Source organism: Anabrus simplex, chromosome 3, assembly GCF_040414725.1.
Source record: "Anabrus simplex isolate iqAnaSimp1 chromosome 3, ASM4041472v1, whole genome shotgun sequence".
Classification (NCBI taxonomy): Eukaryota; Metazoa; Arthropoda; class Insecta; order Orthoptera; family Tettigoniidae; genus Anabrus; species Anabrus simplex.
Genome location: NC_090267.1, coordinates 437,719,463 through 437,743,775, shown reverse-complemented (window position 1 = coordinate 437,743,775; position 24,313 = coordinate 437,719,463). Strand labels below are relative to the sequence as shown.

Here is a 24,313-nt window from a genome sequence, read left to right as displayed (position 1 = left end):
AAGAAAGGAAAAGGAAAAGCAAGGAAGACATACAGTATTTTGAGGATGTGAGACACTTGGTGGGATGTAAAGACTACAAGGAAGTGAAGAGAACAGCACGACTGAGAGAATGGTTGCAGCGACAAGGCTTAGCATTTAGTGTATGATGAAGCTAACAACACAAATTTGGCTATGTTCAGTTCCCTTGTAACACTGAACCAAATAGAGATATGATTTTGGGCTGATAATCACATTGTTTTGCTCCTTAAAAATCCATGTGTGTTTGTCCAATCAATCAATCAATCAATCAATCAATCAATCAATCAATCAATCAATCAATCAATCAATCAATCAATCAATCAATCAATCAATCAATCAATCAATCAATCAATCAATCAATCAATCAATCAATCAAAAGATAAATGATCAGGGTCACAGTTCTCATAAAACTCTAATTAGAATCTTACTCCATGCTTGGGTTGGGAGTGTAATCTATATCATGAATATTGGCTCTCCTCAACCAATCCATTGCTCATGTTAGGTGAAATGGGGCAGTGCGCCATCATGCATGTACCACATTTGCATTCTTTTATGACCAATGACCTTCCTCACGCTAACCCTATGAGGAGGGATGTATTCAAGAATAGTTTCTATAGCAGTCAGCAGTGTAGTGTGTTGTGATTAAATGAAGATAAAACACCATGTCCCCGAGCTAGAGGAAACAACCAGGCATGGACAAAAATCAAGGTACAACTGGAAATTGAACCTGAAAACCCCAGAAATGAATGCCGCTACACTTAGCTATTTAGCCAGACAAACTAAAGCAAAATAACAACATGAAAATGGTCAATGAAGAAGAATAACTTTTGTTTATGTAGGTTTGTGGACACTTGGAACATTGTAAGTGAATACCAGAAAGCGGAGTACATGAAGTGCAATCTGCCAATGGATGGAGCCATTCAGATAGATGGCCAAGATCTCAATAAAGTAGAACAGTTTAAGTATCGTGCTTCTTTGGTTAGATGCCCGTGCACGAGTAAATGAGGCCCGGATGAAGTGGTGGCAAACTGTTCTCTGCGACTGTCCTATACCAATCCACCTGAAGTCCAAGGTTAACAGGACTATTGCTCACCCAGTCACTCTGTATGGCTCTGAATGCTGGCCAGCAACAGCCAAGCACAAACAAGTACTTCACACCATGGAGATGCAAATGCTTTGCTGGTCACTTGGCCTGATCTGGCTATATAATGTCACGAACATAGATATCCAGAATATCATGGGAGTCGCCCCAATTGTAGACACTATGTGCAAGACCCAACTTCAGTGGTATGGCCACAAAATGTGTAGAGAATCTGCATCTACCATAAAGACGGCGGTTCACATCACACCATCTGGAATCAGCCAGATGGTCTGCTCACGAAACTCTGGCTTTGATCGCCTTCAAGAAGACGGGCGCTATGTTCATCTTGTTCCAAAAGATGCTCTCAATAGAACCAAGTGTTCTCCACTGCAGAACAAACACTATGGTGGTGGTGGTGGTGGTGGTGGTGGTGGTGGTCGCTTGCAACATGAAAATATCTTTCAGATGATCTATCTTAGTACATGTTGGTTACCGAACTACATGATGCTTCAGACACTTAGGTTATAGTTCACTGCCAAACAGGACTGTTTCAACACCATGCCAAGTCTCCCAAGCTAACAATAATAATGTGCATCCACAATCCAGGTGAAACAGATGCCACAGAAAACCATCTTCAGGGCTGCCAACAGAGGGGTTCGAAGCCACTATCTCCCAGATGCAAGCTCACAGCTGTGCGACCCTAACTACACAGCCAACTCACCCGGTCATATAACTTCAATAGGATCAGAAAAATCTTATGTTTCCAGCTTATCTTATTCACAAACTATTGCTTTATATACCGTACCCATGCAAAACAAAAGGTTCCTTCATTAATATGAAGACAGAATAAACTTGGGGTCCCATGGAATGCTGTTTGAGAACTCAACAGACTGTGTAGCAAAACTACTAACTTTCCAGTTATGATCTACAGCAGCATTTTTCTGGTATTTGGGATGCTATCTGATGGTACATAACAAAGTAGCTGAGAGTCCAAGAAGAGGGGTACGGGACAGATTGCTCTGAAAGAAGGATATAGGCCGTATTACAGCGGAAGACTTGAAGCAAAAACTGGAGTGGCCCTAAAACTTAGAAAAGAAATCCAAGAATATGTGGAGTCTACAAAATGCGTCAGCGATAGGATGATGGTGATGAGACTCCAGTTTGAAAATGACATGAAAGATCTATTCCAGTTGTATGCCCCACAGACGGGTTGCATACATGAACATCTACAGGACTTTTTAAGGGAAGTGGAGAGAAAGATAGAAGATCAGGAAGTGCTATTAATGGGAGATCTAAATGCACAAGTTGGAATGGAAAGATAAGGAAAGGAAGATGATGTAGGGCCCTTGGATATGGAAATGTAAATCCAGAAGGCGAGTTGTTGGTGGATTTTTGCACGAGGAACCAAATGATTGCTGGAAACACCTGGTTTAGGAAGAAGAATCAGAAGATTACAAGGTATGTTTGGGGAGACAGAAGAACAAAGACCATGATTGATTATATAATCATCAAGAAAGAATACCGGAGGAACCTCTTAGATGTTACAGCCATGCCTGAAGAAGCCTTTGGTGGAGATCATAGAGTTGTGATAGGAAAAATGAAGTGGGAAAGAATGAAAAAACCCCATTAAGAAGAAAGAAAAGAAAGTATGGAAGTTGGTGAAAAGCATACAAGAAGAATTTCAAAGGGAAATAATACCCTTGGTACTCAAGATGGAGACGAGGAATGTTGAAGATGAATGGAAAATATGTAAGGAAGCACTGGTTGGATGTGCAGAAAAGGTATGTGGTAGAACATCAGGGTATCTAAAGAAACAAAAAGAGAGATCAAGTAAACACCAGATTTGTGAAGGATGAAGACGGCACAATATTAATAAAGCCAGAAGAAATAAGAAATAGATGGAGAGAGTATTTTCAGAAGTTGGTGAACATGAGGAATAATGACAGTCATTCAATGCAGCACCAGGAAAGGCAATTAGTTGATAAAGAAATGGAAAAAGAAATTACAATGAATGAAATTGAAATGGCAGTAAGAAAGATGAAGAACGGAAAAACTGCTGGAATAGATGACATTTCAGTGGAGATGATAAAGGCAGCTGGAGCTGTAGGCCTACAGTGGACATATCGAGTTCTCAGGATTGTCTGGGAGAATGAGGAGGTTCGTGATGATTGGCAAAAAGGAATAATTATCCCAATTTTCAAGAAAGGTGATAAACTACTGAAGAAATAGAGGGGAATTACTGTGATATCCCATGTTGCTAAGATAATTGAGAGAATCCTGGAAAGTAGGATAAGGTTGAGGGTTGAAAATCAGATACAGGAAAATCAGTTTGGTTTCAGAAGTGGAAGGTCAACAATAGAGCCCATTTTCATTATGAGATAACTAAGGGAAAAGCAATGGGAGTATAGGAATGATATGGTGATGACGTCCATTGACATTGAAAAGGCATATGACTGTCCCCAGGACTCAAGTTGGGACAGTCTGGTGCAAAAAGGAATTGGACAGGGATTAATAAAAATGATCATGGCAATGTACAGGAACGTTGTAGTTGTGTGCAAACACAAGTTGGCAGGACAAGTTGGTTCAAAATCACTAGTTGTTAGATGTTTTATATTAAGGCTGAAGATGGCCAGCCCAGGCCAAAACTAGGCCCTAGTTAATGTAAATCAAATATTGCATATATAGTATTGAAAGGTGGAGCATTACAACATTAATTTAATGATTATTATTGAGATTAACATTCAATACGGATTAGAGCCGTGAAGTTTATATCCTATGATAAGTGTTCTATCGCCAATCGTCTTTACAATAGTAATGGACGACATCACGAGAGCAGCAAAAGCAACATATGGAGGAAGAGAAATTAACATCATGTTATTTGCAGATGATATTGTGATTTGGGGAGAAAAGGACATGAAGGTTCAAGAAGAGTTGCATGTGGTGAATGGGAAGATCAAAAAATGTGGATTGAAAATAAGTGTAGAAAAGAGTAAAACTCTTGTTATGACTAAAGGGGAGAAAGAAGGGAAAGATCAAGATTAGACATGCAGACAAGCGCCTGGAAGTAGTGGAGATGTTCAAATACCTGGGGAGTGAATTAATGGAGAATGCTCGACTGGATGCTGAAATTAGTAAGAGGATTCACGCTGGAAGCTGCTTCTATCATTGTGTAAGAAACATGTTATGGGACAAATATGTGCCAATGGAAGCAAAGGAAACTATTTACAAGATGTATTATGTACTCATAACTTACGGAGAAGAAACTTCGACAGTGACAAAGAAGGATGGGAGTCAAATACAGGCAGCCAAAATGTTTTTGAGGAGTATGATACAGAAGAGTAGAAGAGACAAAGCATCAGGCAGATAGTGGGTTCGAATCCCACTGTTGGCAGCCCTGAAGATGGTTTTCTGTGGTTTCCCATTTTCACACCAGGCAAATGCTGGGGCCGTACCTTAATTAAGGCCACGGCTGCTTCCTTCCTATTCCTAGACCTTTCCTATCCCATCGTCGCCATAAGACCTATCTGTGTCGGTGCGACATAAAGCAAATAACAAAAAGAAAGAAGAGACAAAATGAGGAATGAGAAAATCTGGGAAGAAATTGGAGTGGAAAAAATGATAGAATAGAGAAGAGCTGATTAAGATGGTCTGGGCACATAAAGCGAATGAGTGATGAAAGAATGCGGGGGGGAAAAAAAAAAAGAAAAAAAAGGTGATTGAAATGCAAATGAAAGGAAGGAGAGGCCACAGAAGACCACGATTGAGATGGATGGACACAATCCAACGCAGTATTAGAGAAATAAATCTGGACTGGAACAGTGTTAGAGGAGGAGTGGAGAGGAACCATATTTGCCCCTACCCGGCTACAGCTGGATAATGGGAATTGACAATTATGTTGATGAGGAAAGAAGTGCTAAGTTAGGAATGAACATGTTTGGAGGAAATAGAACAAACAGGATCAGGTGAGGGCGGGCAGACAAAGGTAAGTACGAACTAGATTACAGAAGAACCTCGATAATTTGAAATCGGTTAATTCAAAATCACGCCTAATTCGAAGAAGCTCTCGTTCCCGGAAACATAAGGTACGGTTTTGCATGTAATTTAAATTGTGTAATTTGAAATACGGATAATTTGTAATTCGAAGAACATCGGTCCCATTACCGAAATTCATATTTTTAATTCAAAACTGCCTTTAATTTTTGTAGTATTTTACAGAGTACCGGTAATTTAAATTCAAAATGTATCCACGTTATCATAGAACTAGTCTTCCAAAACGTACAGGGGTAGCTAACCGTACTTTCACTCACTTCGGTATGTCTACAGTGTATTTCATATTTGGTAAGTTCAACTGAAATCGCAAGTCTTTTGTATTCAGCGTCTTAAGGAACGCCATATCATCACGTAGCAGACAGTGTGTGGAGAAGCAGAATCTACAAACACTGGTGATGCCCACAGTTGGTGAAAAGGAGTGGCTCATATAATCAATTCGTATGCACCGAACAATATTGTTATTGTTGATGAAACTGCATCGTTTTTTAATGCCGAGCCCAAGCGGACTTAAGTTTTTAAACGAGAAAAGCACCAGCTGGGAAATCGTACAAGGGTGGGGGTCATCGTACTGTGTTGAAACTTGTAATGCAAACGGAAGCGAGAGACTTCCTCCCCATGTCATACGAAAGTTCGATAAGCCATGATCTTTTAAGGGCTTCGGGCACTTTCTATGCAAGTACAAGACATCTAAAAAATGCAAAAAGTAATAAAAAAGCATTTGCACAGGGGAGCCAGCAATATTTGTCTTCGTCTTTGAATCATGTGGATTGTTTTCGTTGTGTGAGGTTATGTTTGCCAGTGATTTATCCAAGTGCATTATTTAAATAGGACTAATGTCAATGCACTTTGTTGGATACATTTTGGAAATAGTTTTCTCCATGGCACTTGAAAGGTTTAAACTGTGAATCAATACTTTGAGACGTGGCAAGGACTGGCATTTCTGAATTTCGAGAGAGGTGCCGTGGCGGGAAATTGAAGAATGTTGTAATGCAGACTGAAGCTTTCTCCCCATGTCACAGGAAAGTTCAAAAAGCCACAATGTTTTTAAGGGCATCGGGTATTTTCTGTGCAAGCACAGGGCATCTAAAATGCATGCAGTACAGTAGTCCAATGAATAAAGCACGTGCACAGGGGAGCCAGCATAGATTTATCCCCAGGATTGAATCATGCTTTTTTAATTTCTTTTTTAAATTTCGTTCTTTCGTTGCGTGAGGTTATGTTTGTCAGTATGTTATCCAAGGCATTATTTGAATACTGTAAATGCACCTTGTTGAATACATTTTGGAAATAGATTTTTGCCATGGCATTTGAAAGGTTTAAACTGTGAATGGAGGTTAATTGCATTCAGTAATCGGTCTTAGAATATTTTATGATGCGGCAAGGGTTGGCATTTCTGAATTAGGAGTTGGCGGTTAATTCAAAATCACTTAATTCTAAGTCCAATTTTTGCGTCCCAGTAACTTTGAATTAACGAGGTTTTACTGTAATAAGCTAGTTCATGGAGAGTAAGGAAACCAGAAGACGACCTCAGAGACAATGGTTAGCCTTTTTAAAAACTTGGAAGCAGAATTCAAATTGATAGCTAGCAGTGGTTAGACTTTTCAGAAACTTGGACGCAGAATTCAAATTGATAGCTAGCAATGGTTAGACTTTTCAGAAACTTGGACGCAGAATTCAAATTGATAGCTAGCAATGGTTAGACTTTTCAGAAACTTGGACGCAGAATTCAAATTGATAGCTAGAAATAGAGGAAAATGAAATCACTTAATTTCCTCAGAGATTAACAGATGCTGGTGGGTAAAATAAAAATTTTGGTACTGAAGCATCTGTATTTCACAGATTAAAAGAATGTAATGAGGTAAGTGCTACACAACAAGACCTCACAGCTCATCACTTATATTTGTCCAACGTTAGATTCAATGCGTTGTTCCTAAAATTCTTTGAATTTTATTCATGAATAACCTGCATAATGAGACATTAACTTCCAAAAATTTCTAACACAAATAAAGAAGAAGTAATTGATCAGAATTTTACCTGATTGAATAGCAGCTCTTTTGTTTTATGAATCTGAAGATAATCTTGAGCAGACTCCAGATCCTTTTCAGTCAATTCACCAACATTTGTGGGAGAAGGTAACTTGCTTTTATGCTCTGGAGTAGGCTGGTTGGAACGAGAAAATAAACTGGGCCTTTTAGCTGGTGAACCTGGAATTATTTACAAGAATTTCCATGACAGTAAAATATTTGTGAACTTCTATTAAATTACAAGTAGTAAAAACGAGCTAGAATGACATACATGGACTGTATGGCTGACATCAGCACTCCTTGCAGAGGCAATTTCATGAATGGCAGCTATTTTTTTGTTGTCAAAAAGTGTGCTAGTGTGAGAACATAAGATGAGGTGACAGGCAGATAGCGTGTTGCAATTGAACATCGCAAGTTTTAAGAAGAGAAATAGTTAGATTCTTGTTTTTAAGAATGCCAGCCATCTGCACTAAACAGAGCAAGGTGCTGCGTATGTATGGTGATTGATTATGTTCCCGTTTGTTGACTTATGATAAGTGATGATTTCTTAGTACCTATTTATATTTTGCGCTTGAGAATTCATTTTTTTGCCACCTGTTGTTGCTGATGTATGATTCATTGATATTTAGGTTCTTTCATTTTTTTCTTCATAATGGTTCTGAAGGCTATGTGTCACTCTCTGTGTCTTGTGCTTGGGCAGAACTATATCAGACAAACGCACACCAAGTATGGTCAATACAGTATTTTTACTGGTGTTTGTGAAATTTACGAAGTGTTTATTATAGATGTCAGCCGCATTACTATTTAAAACTAGGCTACACTTCATAATGCACAACTTTCAAGGTTACCTTACAGCTAGTAATCCCAGTATGATACAATTATAGTGGTAGTCATGGGGATAAAAAAACAAACCCCATGGTACCACAGCCGTGACAGGCTTGTCCTACCAAGCGATCACTGCTCAGCCCGAACGCCTGCAGATTACGAGGTGATGCAAAGTCAGTGCGACAAATCCTCTTGTTATTCAGTGTTTTCTAGACAGATACAATACATTTAAAAATATGAACAGAATGAGGTTGTAACCTATTGTAGGACCCTTTCAATTTAAGGATTTCCTAAAAATTTCATTTTTGTTCCGTATTGAAGTGCAATTATAAGAAATAAATTGACAAGAGGATCCATCTTTTCAATACAATATATCAAGTAAATAATATTAAGTAAGTCTTGGGACTAGTTTCAGCCACTTAGTGGCCATCTTCAGCCAAAATAAAATTAAACAGATCATCAGGAAATGTGAAAAACAAAGACACACTGGTGGAATGATAGGGTAAAGATTAAAGTGAAGGAAAACAAAATGGCATGGAAAGCATGGAAAACATCTAAGACTGAAGAAAGTAAAAGAAAATATGTGTAGGCAAAGAATTTGATCAAGAAAGTAGTGGAGGAAGAAAAGAGGAAAAGCTGGGCCTTATTCACGCAGAAAATGCGAGATGATATGCAGGGCAGCAAGAAATTATTGTATGGTATCTTAAGAAACAAAAAGAGATCAAGTAAACGCCAGATTTGTGAAGGATGAAGGCGGCATAATATTAACAATGCCAGAAGAAATAAGAAATAGATGGAGAGAGTATTTTCAGAAGTTGCTGAACATGAGAACTAATGACAGTCATTCAATGGACCACCAGGAAAGGCAATTAGTTGAGAAATGGATAAAGAAATTACAATGAATGAAATTGAAATGGCAGTTAAGAAAGATAAAGAATGGAAAAACTGCTGGAACAGATGACATTTCAGTGGAGATGATAAAGGCAGGTGGAGCTGTAGGCCTGCAGTGGACATATCGAGTTCTCAGGATTGTCTGGGAGAGTAAGGAGGTCCCTGAGGATTGGCAAAAAGGAATAATCATCCCAATTTTCAAGAAAGGTTATAAGAAAGTATTGAAGAAATAGAGGGGATTTACTCTAATATCCCATGTTGCTAAGATAATGGATAGGATACTGGAAACTAGGATAAGTTTGAGGGTTGAAAATATACAGGAAAATCAGTTTGGGTTCAGAAGTGGAAGGTCAACAACAGAGCCCATTTTCATTATGAGACAACTAATGGAAAAGCTATGGGAGTATGGGAATGATATGGTGATGACGTCCATTGACATTGAAAAGGAATATGACAGTGTCCCCAGGACTAAAGTTTGGGACAGTCTGGTGCAAAAAGGAATAGGACAGGGATTAATATAAATGATCATGGCAATGTACAAGGAATGTTGTAGTTGCGTGCAAACACAAGTTGGTTGATTCAAAATCACTAGTGGGCAGAGACAGGGAAGTGTTCTATCGCTAATCATCTTTACAATAGTAATGGATGACATCAGGAGAGCAGTGAAAGAAATATATGGAGGAAGAGAAATGAACATGTTATTTGCAGATGATATTGTGATTTGGGGAGAAAAGGACGAGAAGGTTCAAGAACAGTTGCATGTGTTGAATGAGAAGATCGAAGAATGTGGATTGAAAATAAGTGTAGAAAAGTGTAAAACTCTTCTTATGACTAGAGGGGAGAAAGAAGCGAAAGGTCAGATTAGACTTGCAGACAAGCCCCTGGAAGTAGTGGAGATGTTCAAATACCTGGGGAGTAAATTAATGGAGAATGCTCGACTGGATGATGAGATTAGTAAGAGGATTCAAGCTGCAAGCTGCTTCTATCATATTGTAAGAAATATGTTCTAGGACAAAGATGTGCAATGGAAGCAAAGGAAACTATGTACAAGATGTATTACATACCCATAACAAATTACGGAGCAGAAACTTGGACAATGACTAAGAAGGATGAGTCTAATACAGGCAGCCAAAAGGAAGTTTTTGAGGAGTATGATACAGAAGAGTAGAAGAGACAAAATGAGGAATAAGAAAATCTGGGAAGAAATTGGAGTGGAAAAAAATGAATGATAGAATAGAGCAGAGCCGATTAAGATGGTTTGGGCACATAAAGTGAATGAGTGATGAAAGAAAGCCAAAAAAAGGTGATGGAAATGCAAGGAAGGAGAGGCCGCAGACGACCACGATTGAGATGGAAGGATAGAATCCAATGCAGTATTATAGAAAAAAACCAGGACTGGGACAGTGTTGGAAGAGAAGTGGTGTAAGGACCGAAGAAAGTGGAGAGGAACCATATTTGCCCCTACCCTGCTACGGCTGGATAAAGGGAGATGATGATGATGATGATGATGTGATAACTAAAACATATGTATATAAGATAAAGACAATGTTGTTACTGTACATGTATTTTAATGTTTTAATTATTCCTGCAACATTTTCTTTATCTTTTATACGTAAGTTTTAGTTATCACATGATTTGTGTACTTTTATTTTGGCTGAAGATGGCCAGTAAGTGGCTGAAACTAGTCCCAAGACTTATGTAATATTATTTACTTGATATATTGTAATAACACATTGACGAATGGCATGCAGGTACAGAAGGAAATGAAAAGGCAGATAAACTGGCCAGGAAAGGGGCAGAAACACATTTTGTAGGCCCAGAACCTGTATGCTGGATTTCCTATGGACAAGCCCGACACTACATAGGAAAATGGGTACAAAAGAAACAAATGGAAAACTGGAAAAAGACTCCAGGATGCAGGCTTGCAAAGGAACTGATAAAAGGACCAAACAAGAAACTCACTAAAGAACTGTTAAAACTCAGCAGAGAAAATATAAGATGGGTAATAGGACTGTTAACAGGACACTGCCATCTAAAAAAACACCTACATGGAAAGGGAGTAATAAGAGACAACATATGTAGGAAATGCAATGAAACAGAGGAATCAGCTGAACACATACTTTTCGAATGTGAGGCGTGCGGTAGAATCAGACTCTCCACTCTAGGACTACCAGGTGACGAGGGAGAAAAAATCCAAGAAGACCAAGTAAGAACAACCTGCAGTTTTGTGAAGGGAGCAGGTATATCTAGATGGGAATGAAGGAAAAACATGGTAGCAAAAGATCTTACGAGGTCGACGCTAATTAGGATTTAGAGGCCCCATGAAGAAAATAAGAACACATTGACGATGGGTGCCGAATGGAGGTTGCTACCCTATGCAGACTAGATAGTTCGAGCCTCAAAGAAAGAAATTACACTGCTGCACACAAACTACTGTAACTCGAAATGTATTCAAGATATCGACCTCAAAACTTGAAACATGTACCCATTAGGTTGTTTCGTAGTCTGTACGGTGTGATACTTTTCAAAGCAATACCATTTGTGGCTCCATTCAATAGTCTTTCTAAGCACAGTGTAGTATGAGTGTCGTATTTGTGCCATTCGTATACTCATTTTTTTTTCAATTATGCAAGGATTTCTCTTTACAGCTACTCCCCATTTTGTTAGCCGTTAATCATTAGAAATATCAAATTCACTGTCATTCAGTACCTATTATAACCGGTCTGTACATAATTAATCACAATTATCCATACCCGTTGGCAACTGAATACGCCACGCCATGTTGACATTTGAACGGGTGCTCTAGGGAATAGCTCTACATTAAGACATTATTTTGTTAAATACATGACGGTTTAAAGAAAGAAAGATGCAGCAATAATTTATATTCCATGACTACACCGTTTGGAACTCATATTCTTGCCCAGAATTTTATCAATAATTAAGAAAATACAAGGTCCATAAAAGCGAGAATTCTCGTAGCCCATCACCTTCTGTTAGCTGAAAACCACAAGAATTCTCAGGGCTCATTGCCCATATCGCATATCAGATACTGAATCTGCATATAAATGTTGAAATAGATTGTCATCATATAGGGCACATTGCCATGGGCTACAAAGATCGTACAATAAAAAAAACATACATCGACACTAAAATCTATGATTCCTTTACTCCTTGACATGATTGAAAGTAGTTAAAATTATAGCCAACAGATAATACAACAAGCTGCAAACGATACCCGTGCGTGAAAACAGAGATTTCCAGCGCCTGTCAACAACCGTTGGCTGCAGTACTACGGAGATCTCCGGGGATGGTCGTCAATGTGTTAAGGATTTCCGTCATAAACACTCATTTATGTCCACGGTTTTTATAGTAATTTACAACAGTCAAGCAGGGTAACGCTCGTTCCGATTTCGTGGCCTGTTCGTATGTCACTGTATGAGGTTTCTCCTTATATACTTGTCGAACCACCTTACAATCAGCTGACTGTGATGTTGGCCTTGCGCCGCAACATAGATCCAGTGTCACTATTTGCACTAAATAATTATTAATGATCTAAGCACCGGGCGAGTTGGCCGTGCGCGTAGAGGCGCGCGGCTGTGAGCTTGCATCCGGGAGATAGTAGGTTCGAATCCCACTATCGGCAGCCCTGAAGATGGTTTTCCGTGGTTTCCCATTTTCACACCAGGCAAATGCTGGGGCTGTACCTTAATTAAGGCCACGGCCGCTTCCTTCCAACTCCTAGGCCTTTCCTGTCCCATCGTCGCCATAAGACCTATCTGTGTCGGTGCGACGTAAAGCCCCTAGCCAAAAAAAAAAAAATGATCTAAGCTTTCGGCCAATGGTCTTTCATTTTACAACAGTGATTCTATATTGCGTATTTTTAATCTTTTTCGTCATTTGAGATCCACACCCCCTTGTTCATGTGACCACTGGAAACATGGTAGACGTTCATTCAATTAGCTTTAGCCAGGCAGCACTCCCGCCTCTCTACGTTATTCTAGCTCATTCAGTAAAAAGAAAACCAACCTGTTGTTCTTCCTGGTTAGCTATTTAACAATGCACAAACAGATTTTTGACAATGGTAGGTCACTGTGGGAAGAGGGAGAAACAGAAAACAACAAACCTGAAAACACATAAGGACGAGGACAATCACCACATTCACACACTGCCATCACAGATAGGCTCTCTCCTCAACAATTCCAGTTCTTTCACAGCCATCTCTTCTCAGCCTCTGACGGGCTTGTTTCTGCTTCCCAGACATCAACATTTAATGAGGGGCCTCCTTGACAGATCTTTAGTCTTGATAGAATATGATAAGAAAGCCAGATAAATGCAGGGAAAGAGAAGAAAAATTAATAGGGGTGGTGAAAGGGTTTCTTAAACTATCTTAGCTATATTGGCTGGGCAAATTAAAACTGGCCCAGAAAATATTCATAAGACTGATGCAGAATTGACCCTTGTTAATGAACAGGAGAACCGCCCATCACATAAAATGCTGGAAACCATGATTTCAATGCACCAATCAGTTGATGTCACATGTGTGTGCGTGTGCATCTCCCGCATGTTCCGTCCCGAGTACGTCGCTGTGTCATTACACGTGAGTGAGTGTGAGGGGCAGATGTGTTTAGTGACGAAGTGCAACAAAAAATTGTGCTCACGATAAAACAGCGAGTGTTCATTGTCGAGTGTTATGCGAAGCATGATTCGTGGAAAATCTGTGTGGAACTGTTTGCGCAAGACTTTTAAGGCAAAACTTAGTGGCAAAATGTTGTGAAATGGGTTCTGTAGTGTTTAAAAACCGTAACTATCTGAAAAGAGTTCAAACACATACTATGGACTCAACAAAACATAATCAGATGAAAGTTATTTCAAGTACAATGCACTCATGGACATACACATATAGATTATCATTATAGACTGTTATGTCTTTCAGCGTTCAGTCCGCAAGCCTCTGTGAATATACTAAACGTCGCCACAATCCTCTTATTTGCAACTAGTGCTGAGGCCTCATTTAGTTCCATACCTCTTATCTTTAAATCGTTAGAAACCGAGTCTAACCATCGTCGTCTTGGTCTCCTCCTACTTCTCTTACCCTCCATAGCAGAGTCCATTATTCTTCTAGGTAACCTGTCCTCCTCCATTCACCTCACATGACCCCACCACCGAAGCCGGTTTATGCATACAACTTCATCCATCGAGTTCATTCCTAAATTAGCCTTATCTCCTCATTCCAAGTACCCTCCTTCCATTGTTCCCATCTGTTTGTACCAGCAATCTTTCTCGTTACTTTCATGTCTGTTTCTTCTAACTTATGAATAAGATATCCTGAGTCCATCCAGCTTTAGTTCCTATAAAGCAAAGTTGGTCTGAAAACAGACCGATGTAAAGATAGTTTCATCTGGGAGCTGACTTCCTTCTTACAGAATACAGTTGATCACAACTGCAAGCTCACTGCATTAGCTTTACTACACCTTGATTCAATCTCACTTACTATATTATCATCCTGGGAGAACACACAACCTAAATACTTGAAATTATCTACCTGTTCTAACTTTGTATCACCAATCTGACATTCCATTCTGTTGAATTTCTTACCTACTGACATCAATGTAGTCTTCGAAAGGCTAATTTTCTTACCATACTCATTGCACCTATTTTCAAGTTCCAAGATATTAAACTGCAGGCTTTCGGCACAATCTGCCATTAAGACCAAGTCGTCAGCATAGGCCAGACTGCTTACTAAATTTCTACCTAACTGAATCCCTCCCTGCCATTTTATACCTTTCAGCAGATGATCCATGTAAACTATGAACAGCAAAGGTGAAAGATTACAGCCTTGTCTAGCCCCTGTAAGTACCCTGAACCAAGAACTCATTCTACCATCAATTTTCACTGAAGAGCAATTGTCAACAGCCTTTGACTGATTTTAATAATCTACCTTTAAGTCCATAGTCCCCCAGCATGGCGAACATCTTTTCCTTTGGTACCCTGTCATATGCTTTCCCTGAAGACTAAAAATATACACTTGAAAACAAAAGGGTCTCTGTTTCATAGCAATTTAGTCCACGAAACTGAATTTTTCTCACTTGCTTACTGATTCCATTTCAGATGTGAATACCAACATCTATGGTTTTACAAGGAGGTAAGCATGCAGATTGCAATCAATGACTACGCCTATCCAGCAGCTTGAAAACTGCACCTGTAAGCACTTGAAGTTCCTACCCAGTTACAAGTTTAAGAGAATAAAGAACTTATAAGAATAAGACTTACTCATTGCTTGTACTCAATTTCATGAACACACCACGAGAAACAATCAATATATTTGAAACAAATATCTGAGGTCATCACAATAAGTTTTTCATACCAGGCAAAGAAGCAGGACTTGAGCTACTGCTATCGCTTTCAGTCTTATCCTCAGACACTTTACGATGCCGAAGGACGGGGGATCCAGGGGCAGATGCTTGAGCTTCCGGTTCTCCATCCTGCTGAACACAAAGAATTATATTAAGACAACATCAGATATGAAGACAAAGCATATAAATACAGTAGAAGTCCGTTATAGCGAGAATTCACAACAGCGGAAAATGTACTCGCTATAGCGGATTGTCGTTATATCCGATTATTGTATAAAAGTCGGAAAACCCCCATACACATTTAAAGAGGTATGAAACGGCAATCAGTTTGTTCAAAACTTGCGTTTCCGTGGATAATATCCACACTATGACTTGTTTGCTATTTTTCGAAATCCGATACTACGTGAAAGTGTATGATTAATTTCATTCTGAAAAAAGTACAGTTTCGTATTTCTCCGAATCCAAGACGAACCGCACATTTTCCTTCAAAAATTTTAATCAGGCTCAAAAAGTGCTTTGTAAAATCATATGAATGTGTTGTATAGTAGCCTACGCATTTTTATACTATTTTTAGATGCCGAACATTGGCTTTCGTTATGCCGTATTTTTTTGCAGCTGCACAATTTTTCGTTATTTCCTGGGTCTAATGACCATTAACTTACAATTGGCATCATAATACCGAAGAGAACCCGTTGAAAATTTGCCGCCAATGCCTATTCCATGCGTCTCTACAATACGGCGATCCGCCAGGAAAATATTCTTGCTGTCTATAAAAACTGTTGCGGTATGGTACTTTTACTCAGCGTCAGATATAACTGGCTACCGCTATACGCACGTCTCGCTTGCCGGGTTCGGCCAACTTCAGCGGCTAGCGATGTATAGGCCTAATCGCGGACGTTGAAGGTCAATGAACAAGTTTATTGTGCCACGGTATGGCCTTTCCACCCTTGCGTTTTTTGTGCACATACCTCAATTTCATTTTCGACTTCTTTAAAGCGTCCTCGTTGCGGACCACTGAATGTATTTTTTTGTATCTTTGACTTCGCGCCGACACCAAATATTGGCTTTAATTAGGCCTATGCCATATTTTCTTGCGGCTGCACAATTACTCTACATTTCCGAGCATTTAATAACCATTAACTTAAAATTTGCCGGCAATTACCTGTTCCACGTATCTTTACGACTATCCATCACGAAAATATTCTTGCTGTCTATAAAAATTAATTTTACTAAAAGAGTCAGGTACGGTACAGTAGATGCGTTTATAACTCTGCCACTGAGTAGCAGTGGCCTTTCTAAGAATTCGAAGACTCGCATGTTTTGATGCCATTCTGCAGATTTGAGAAATGTTTTTATAGAGTCTAGTAGAATGCCATTTTCTCTTCACTATTTCCCGAGATCCAGTGACATTACACACATGCACTGTACAGTACAACCGGTTGTCATGGCTAGCGATGTATAATAAAGAGACGGTCGTTTATTGTCAGCGAATTTTTTGTGTGCATGCGCGTGTAGTGAAAAGAAGCAGGGTGGTTACTGCGAGAGTTGCCAGTGGTATACATTACTGTTAGGCCACGATTGCAAGACGACCCTTGATTTTTCGCATGAGATTCTGAGAGAAAAAAACGTTGTCTTGGATTCGGAGAAATACGGTATCATTCCAGAGTTTTCTTCTTCAAATGGCGTCACCTAACCTAACCGTATATGTGTCATAAAATCATATTAGAGATGCATGTAGAGAAATGAGTTATCCTCGCTAAAAATTTACGTGTGAATAGCCTTTCCGAAATTTAACTAGACGTGAGAAAATAAGAACTATCCTCTGAAATCAGTGATGTACTCTGCCATATCTTGAGGTGTATCACATTCTTACTTAATTTCAGTATATAACATTAAAATTAAGAGATCGTTTACTTCAGCCGTTATTTTTAATGAGTTAACAACTGCTATCGGCCACGTTATTTACACATTTATTACGAAAACTTGTTATTCTCTTTCATTCAAATTTTCTCTATTCGAATTCGAACTATCAAACTATCAGAGAATAGCAGTCGTTGGGTATTACTAATCGACTCCAACATCGTCAAGAAGTAAGTATAAATAACCACCTAATCGATACTTTATTAATGCTTACTTACTTCTTGATTAAACATCGATACGGTCATGAAATGGACAACTTGTAATCCAACATCGTCTTCGAATGTCGACGAGAGAGTTCGCAAATGCACATAGAGAGAAAACTATTCTGTACCAAAGATGATCGATCGCATTTTGTGGCAAACGTTTCTGTTTCTGTTTCCTTATTCAAACAGCGTCACCTATCCTTCATACGTCAAGCGCCACTTGAGAAATGATAACCTTCTCGCTGTAAATCTACATGATGATAACCATTCGGTAATTTAACCAGACGCGAGAAAATATAAACTAACCTGTGAACTCAATTATGCACTCTGCCACATCTCGAGGTATATCCCATTTTTACTTAATTCCAGTATTTTGCATCACAATTAAGCGATCGTTTATTCAGCCTTTATTTTTAACGAGTTAAGAACTGTTATAGGACATGTTATTTACACATTTATTACGAAAATATGTTCCCTTCCATTTCGAATTTTCTTTACGAAACAGCAGTCTCGACGGGTATACTGACAGACTCCGACATCGCCTTCGAATGTCGACGCGAGAACTCGCTAGTGAACATAGTGAGGAAACGATACGAAGATAATTGATTGCATGCATCATAATCGCGGGGGTGCATAAATATTGACAACGGAAAAAGTCGCACGTGCTTAATCGCTCGTAATAACGGATGCGTCAGTGATAGGGCTCTCGCTGTAACCGAAGGATAATGCACAGTTTAATATAGGAATTTTGAAGGGACTTTAAATATTGTCGGTATAACAGGGTACTCGTTATAAGCCGTACTCGCTATAGCGGACTTCTACTATTTAAACAACAAATTTAGAAAAAATTCAATTTACTCATTCAGGAGATATTTCAGGTTCCCTAAGGGAATCAATATCTATTTCATCTAATGGCCTAGCAGGCAAAGTTTTTGTAAAAGAGACCAAGTCTCTCATAGTGCAATGTCAATGCCTGAGGCTCAAAGTAGCCCACACAGTGGCCTCCACTAGGTCGGCGGTTGAAGTGGGCTTTGGCCTACACGTGGCCATGGCTGGTCTGTGGTTCGATGGCTCTGCATTCCGACCGACCGACCAACCAACCAACCAAGCAGGCTCTACGCCTCTGCGTTTGGGAGACAGATAGGGGCTGGTCCCCACCGTCGGCTGTCCTGTGAATGATTTTCTATTCTCCGGGACAGTTCCTAGTACAGGCCACGCGTGCCAACCCCCTCATCTTCTCCGAACATCTCCTTCACAGTATCACATCTTCATGGCCTGAGAGATGGCGTTAACATCTAGGGACAAAAACATTTCAGCAGCAGAAGCCTCCATTATATGTACTAGCAATGCGTCTTAGTAGGCGTGCTAGTTACCAAATGATGGGCCCAAATTGGCAACCAAGAATGAGTTAGCTGGAACTTTTATAATTTCCAATAATGGATCATTTATAATGGAATTATGAATTGACTCACTGAGGTTCCCTACGGGAATCAGTATCTATTTCATGCAGGATCACCACAAGGACGGAAGTTCTGGAAAAACCCTTCACCTGTGAAGTTGATGTCACTCTGGCTTATGACATTGGAGGAAAGATTGTGTCACTTCATTCCACGTGGCACATAATGGTGACAGCAACGTACTACAGAACCTTCCTGCAGACACAGTTACATCATGCCATTAGGGTCAAACACCTGGATCTTCTCAACAATGCCATCCTTCTCCATGACAACACCAGACCACATACACTAAGAGGCCGTATGGAGGCAACTTCAGCACTGGGAGGGGGGGGGAAATACTGGAAAAACCACCATACTCACCAGACCTCTCTGAGCGATTATGACCTCATCCTCAGAGTAAAAGAACCACTGCGTGGGAGATGATTTGGGACAATGAGACACATCAAAGAAAGGATGATAAGTTCCACCTTTTCAATACTATATATTGTGTGAAAGTTTTACATTTCTGTACGGAACCTAAGTATGAAATTCTTAACGTAAAAAAAAAAAAAAACAATGGGATACTAAATCACTGCGTCCAGGAGTAGGAATGAAATGGACTCAAGAAAGAAAAGACATCCATAGCGCTAGAATGAATGAATACTGGGCTAAGAGGAAGAAAAGGGCTCACCAGAGTTAAGAACCACGTGGTCCATCGTAGGCCTAAACGAAGAAGAAGAAGAAGAAGAAGAGACACTGAAAACGCTGTGAAACATGAGATTGCAAAATACACACATGGTGAGGTGACTGGTATCAGACGTCTCTCATATCGTTGGCAACGTGATGTGGACAATGTAAGGAACTACTTTGAGGGTTTACTGTAAAGGTTTTTAAAAGAAATGCTATTTATTCAGGGCGTCGACCTAAGAAGATCTTTTGCCCCTACTTTGCACCATATGTTATGAACCTGCGTGTATTTGGAAATTGCAGAAGTGTAAAGTGTTGAATGTAAGGAAAGGAACATTAAGGATGACACGAACACCCAGGCCAGGGATATTAATCATGTAAAATTAAAAAACCCTGACCCGGCTGGGAATTGAACCCGGGGCCGCCAGGTGGCAGGCGAACGTGATGCCCCCTACACCGCGGGGCAGGACACCCTACAGGTTACTGGACTCTCTGAAAATAAACATTATGTAGCACAAGGATTTCCTGGCCGACAGGTTCCTCGCTTTATATCCTGCTCCTGGTAAACCTACTCTGCATTTTTCATACATTCCACAGCACCTTACGCTCCCCACTCCCACCTGTATATTTCCATCTGTCTGGTAGATCTCACATTTGTATAGAAAAAAATTGCTATGACATGCCGCAACCCTCGTATGTTACTGGTCATCCATATATGCAACATGCTCATTTAATATAACTTCAGTGCAACACATATTTGTCTTGGAGAAAACAGAGAAAAAAAAACATATGACAGTAAGAAACCATATCATGCCTATGCTACACATGAATACTGTACTATTTTTCAGTGGTCTAAAATCAGAGGTGTATGGCCTCCTTTCAGACTTCCATACATATTTATGTTAATGGATGTAGGAGCACTACTAGGTGAGGCATCTGATGGAGACCACCGAGTACTGGTAGCGAAACTGAAAAGAGGTGAAACTGTTAGAGTAAAAGAAATAAGAAAGAAAATAAAAGCAACGAAATTAAAAGAAAAAAGAACTCAGGAGAAACTTCAGGTGGAATTAAAACAGCACATCCCTATATCAGATATAGAAAATGTAGAAGAATAATGGATCAAACTTAAAAAATATATTTTTGAGCTGCTGAGAGAAGATTTGTGGCAGAACTTTGGCGAGAGTGAAGGAAAAGGAGACACCTTGGTGAAATGAAAAGGTGAAGGAGATTGTTAAACAAAAGAAGAAAGCATGGCAAGAATGGTATAGAGATAGGAAAGAAGAAAGTAAGATTAAGTCTCAGGAAATTATAAACAAGTGTAAAAAAGTGGTGAATGAGGAAAAGAAAAAATATTGGGAGAGATTCACACAAGAGTTGGAAGAGGATGTAAATAGTGGAAAAAGGATGTTTAGTGGTTTAATAAAAGAAACAAGAACTACACAAAACAAGTGAAGGAAGAAAATGCAAATGTAATAACAGACCCAGAGGAGACAAAGAATAGGCGGAAAGACAATTTCTATAAACTCCTGAATGTGAGAAATGATGCAGAAAATGTAGTGGTAAATGATGATGATCCAGAAATGGAGAGTGATATTGCAATGGCAGAGGTGGAAATGGCTGTTAAACAAATGAAAACAAGAAAAGCAGCAGGGATGGATGAAATGAGTGTGGAAATGATAAAGGCTGCAGGACCTATTGGTTTAAGGTGACCAGATGTCCTCTTTTATCCGGACATGTCTTTTTTTTTTTTTTTTTTTTTTTTTTTGACAATTGTTCAGATGGATTATTTAAAAAAGCCAAAATGTCCTTTTTTTAGTGAATTTGCATATTTTGGGGTAATCTGTTTTACTACTTTGCTTTTTAGTTCTTTATTACGCGACGGCATAATCAATATTGACAATTATTGAGGAATTACACTGATATGATTATGAATATACGGTACATACAATTATTCTATTGCATGCCTTGTGTTGTGATCATAGACGCTATTTACCATTCTGTATATTGCATGCTTCTGTCTCACCAGTACCCTATCAGAACACTGCTATATTAATCTGTGATAGCTGACAACGTGACAAGTGACAGAAGATTATCTGGATTTGAAGGAAGCCTGTTTTAAATGGATGGCACGGAAAGTAATATTGATTGTTGTGATGTTGAAGAATGTATTCTGTATTTGGCTTTCAAATTGATGATGTGAAATCCTTTGATCAGTTCTGTAATTTCAAACAATTCCTGAATGAGAGTAGTGATGACCTTGAATATAACAAGTGACCTTGTAGTCAGAAATTGGCAAAGTTCATTGAAGTTCATAGTTTGTGAAACTTGCAGAATACTCTTTTCTATACCAAGACACAATACAAATGTAGAAAGAGTATTTTCATTGATCTCAGCACAGTAGACTGAAAATAGGAACCATTTCGAAGTAGAATATGTGAATATCCTCCTAATGGTTCAATATAATTGAAAGAAATTTTTATGTGTATATCTTAGATATTCCGAAACTCCTAAAGGCAAATGAATCTTCAGAAAAGTACCCGCAAGGCATGTAAATTAGATTAATTGTTCAATTCTTTCCACTCGTGTGTCAACCTGAGGTCAACACTATTGGTTGAGTACTGAGTACGAGCATTACGACCCTGGTCAACACAATGTTTCGCCGTTCGTTGCTAGGTTACCTGGCATGTCAGGGCTTTTGTACTATGTTTGGTAAGTGCTGGCCCCTTCCGGAAACCAAAAGAAACCAAATAGGAGTGTTTTAGTTTCTCTTTGCTCGGCAAAATTGCTCCGTTTCCTCGACAAGGGAAAGCCAGTCACGGCAAAGCAACATGGCGGCACACAGTCTGACCGAAGCTGAGATTCTTGCGTCTATTTCGGCTGATTTTTATGATAGTGACTATGAAAGTGATGAAAATTTTGAATCTGGCGATGAAGGTGATATATCCGTGAGTGATTCAAGTGACGATATTGATATCAGCGTCTCAAGAAATCATGGAAGAGGCAATAATATTATGACACGTCCCCGTCCCATTCATACACAATCTACAGGTTCAAAGGTCAGAAATATAGTGTCGTACCTGGCTGACTTCAAACATACCTTGGAGATCGTGGAGAACAGGTGATGCAGGATTACCCAAATTTCATTGCAGGTTAGTCAGTGGATTTATAAGTTGTGGCAATAGACCAAAAATAGAATTAGAGTACTGGCAGCTATATTCTGATCAGTTGCTAACCTCTATTGTCCATGAGACAAACAAATTTACTGAAATGAAAATACAGAAAAATACTCCACTTCAGAAGAGATCAATCTGGTTTTGCTAGGAAAGCTGTGACTTTAGAAGAGCTGAAGGCATATACTGGTGAAATTATCAACATGGGATGGACAGTAAGGCAGAAATTCAGGATTATATTAGTGAAGACTGGTTGGATAAGCAGGTGTTCTGCAAAAATGTGTTCTCTAGAGACAGATTTCTACAGATATTCTGGAATATCCACCTTTCTTCCCCTGATGCCGATAAGGCAGGCCCACAATCTAGAGGTTCAAAGGTCAGAAATATAGTGTCGTACCTGGATATGAAATTCAGGTAACACTTCATTCGAGGAAAGAATCTGAGTGTTGATGAAAGCACTGTAGGCTTCAAGGGTCGTGTTGTGTTCAAATGTTACAATAAGCAGAAATCAACAGTAGGGACTCTGTATTTATGTACTGTCAGACTCAAGTACTGGATTCGTATGTGCAATTGAACCATATTATGGTTCAGTGCCCACACAATTTGCCTGCTGTCATTTCTTGATGGATGCAGTACTTTTTCATTCATCACTTGGCACAGGCCAGAGTAAAGTGTAGCTTCCACTGAGGTCCCAGTCTCATCCATGGCTGTGACTATATGAAAGCTGCTGGGGTATGGGTGATGCTGAGTAATGACATTCAGAGCATGACTAGTGTGTTTGAGTGTTATGAAAGGTGTTGCTCATAGGGTTAGTCGTGCTGCAGTAGCACTTTCTGGCCCAATGGGGAAAGCAATAGCAAACTACCTCACTCCTCATCTTGCCTAGTACGCCTCATGTTGGTGCTCCCATTGGTTTTTGCAGTTTCCTTATAACCACATAACTATGGTTATGAGGATCCAACCAGCCTCTGGGCTGATGACTTAACAGACAGACCCACACAATCACTTGTTAGGCCTTATTTACTCTTCACTTGCAGGACAGTTATTCATTTGGCTACAAAAGTTTTGCAAGCCACCAACAAAACTGGGTTTCATGTCTTTACGGACCGGTTCTATACTAGCTACGACCTTGCAGCTGAGCTACTGAAACTAAAGGTCCATAATTACAGGCACTGTAATGGTAAATAGAGATCTGCCATTACAAGTGAGAAAAGTCGCAACAAAGAGAATGAAACAACATGACATTAATGCACTCCAAACAGTAACACTTCATACTTGGTTTGGAAGGACAAGCGAATTACTGCTATGCAGTCCACATTCTATGACAATTCCACTCAGCCTGTGCAAAGAATAAGACGTCAAGGTGCCGAGGAAATTGTAGAGAAACCTGCTGCCATATGTGCTTATAAGTTATAATCAAATATGGGCGTTGATCTTTCTGACCACTATGCTAGCTCATACACATTCATACGTAAGTCAGTGAAGTGGTGGAGAAAAATGTTCTTCTAGCTTCTGGAGATCACAAAAGTGAATGCCTTCCTACTCTTCAAAGGTAACAATGGAATGACCCATCTGAAGTTCAAGAAAAACTTTGTAAGACAACTTGTGTACCAGTGCATACCGCGGAGGCCACTGCATAGGCTACTTGGAGCCAC

General features: G+C 39.5%; 1 protein-coding gene across 3 annotated transcripts in view; it reads right to left on the bottom strand.

Moving 5' to 3' along the window:
* Pdzd8 (PDZ domain containing 8) overlaps positions 1-24,313 on the bottom strand; it is a 134,887-nt gene that overhangs the window by 42,252 nt on the left and 68,322 nt on the right. For all 3 annotated transcript variants that reach the window (XM_067143488.2, XM_067143489.2, XM_067143490.2), the window contains exons 8-9: positions 15,254-15,371; positions 7,184-7,353 (exon numbers count right to left, since the gene is read on the bottom strand). In XM_067143488.2, the coding sequence (XP_066999589.2) occupies positions 7,184-7,353; positions 15,254-15,371 (288 nt within the window). The remainder of the gene's footprint in view (positions 1-7,183; positions 7,354-15,253; positions 15,372-24,313) is intronic.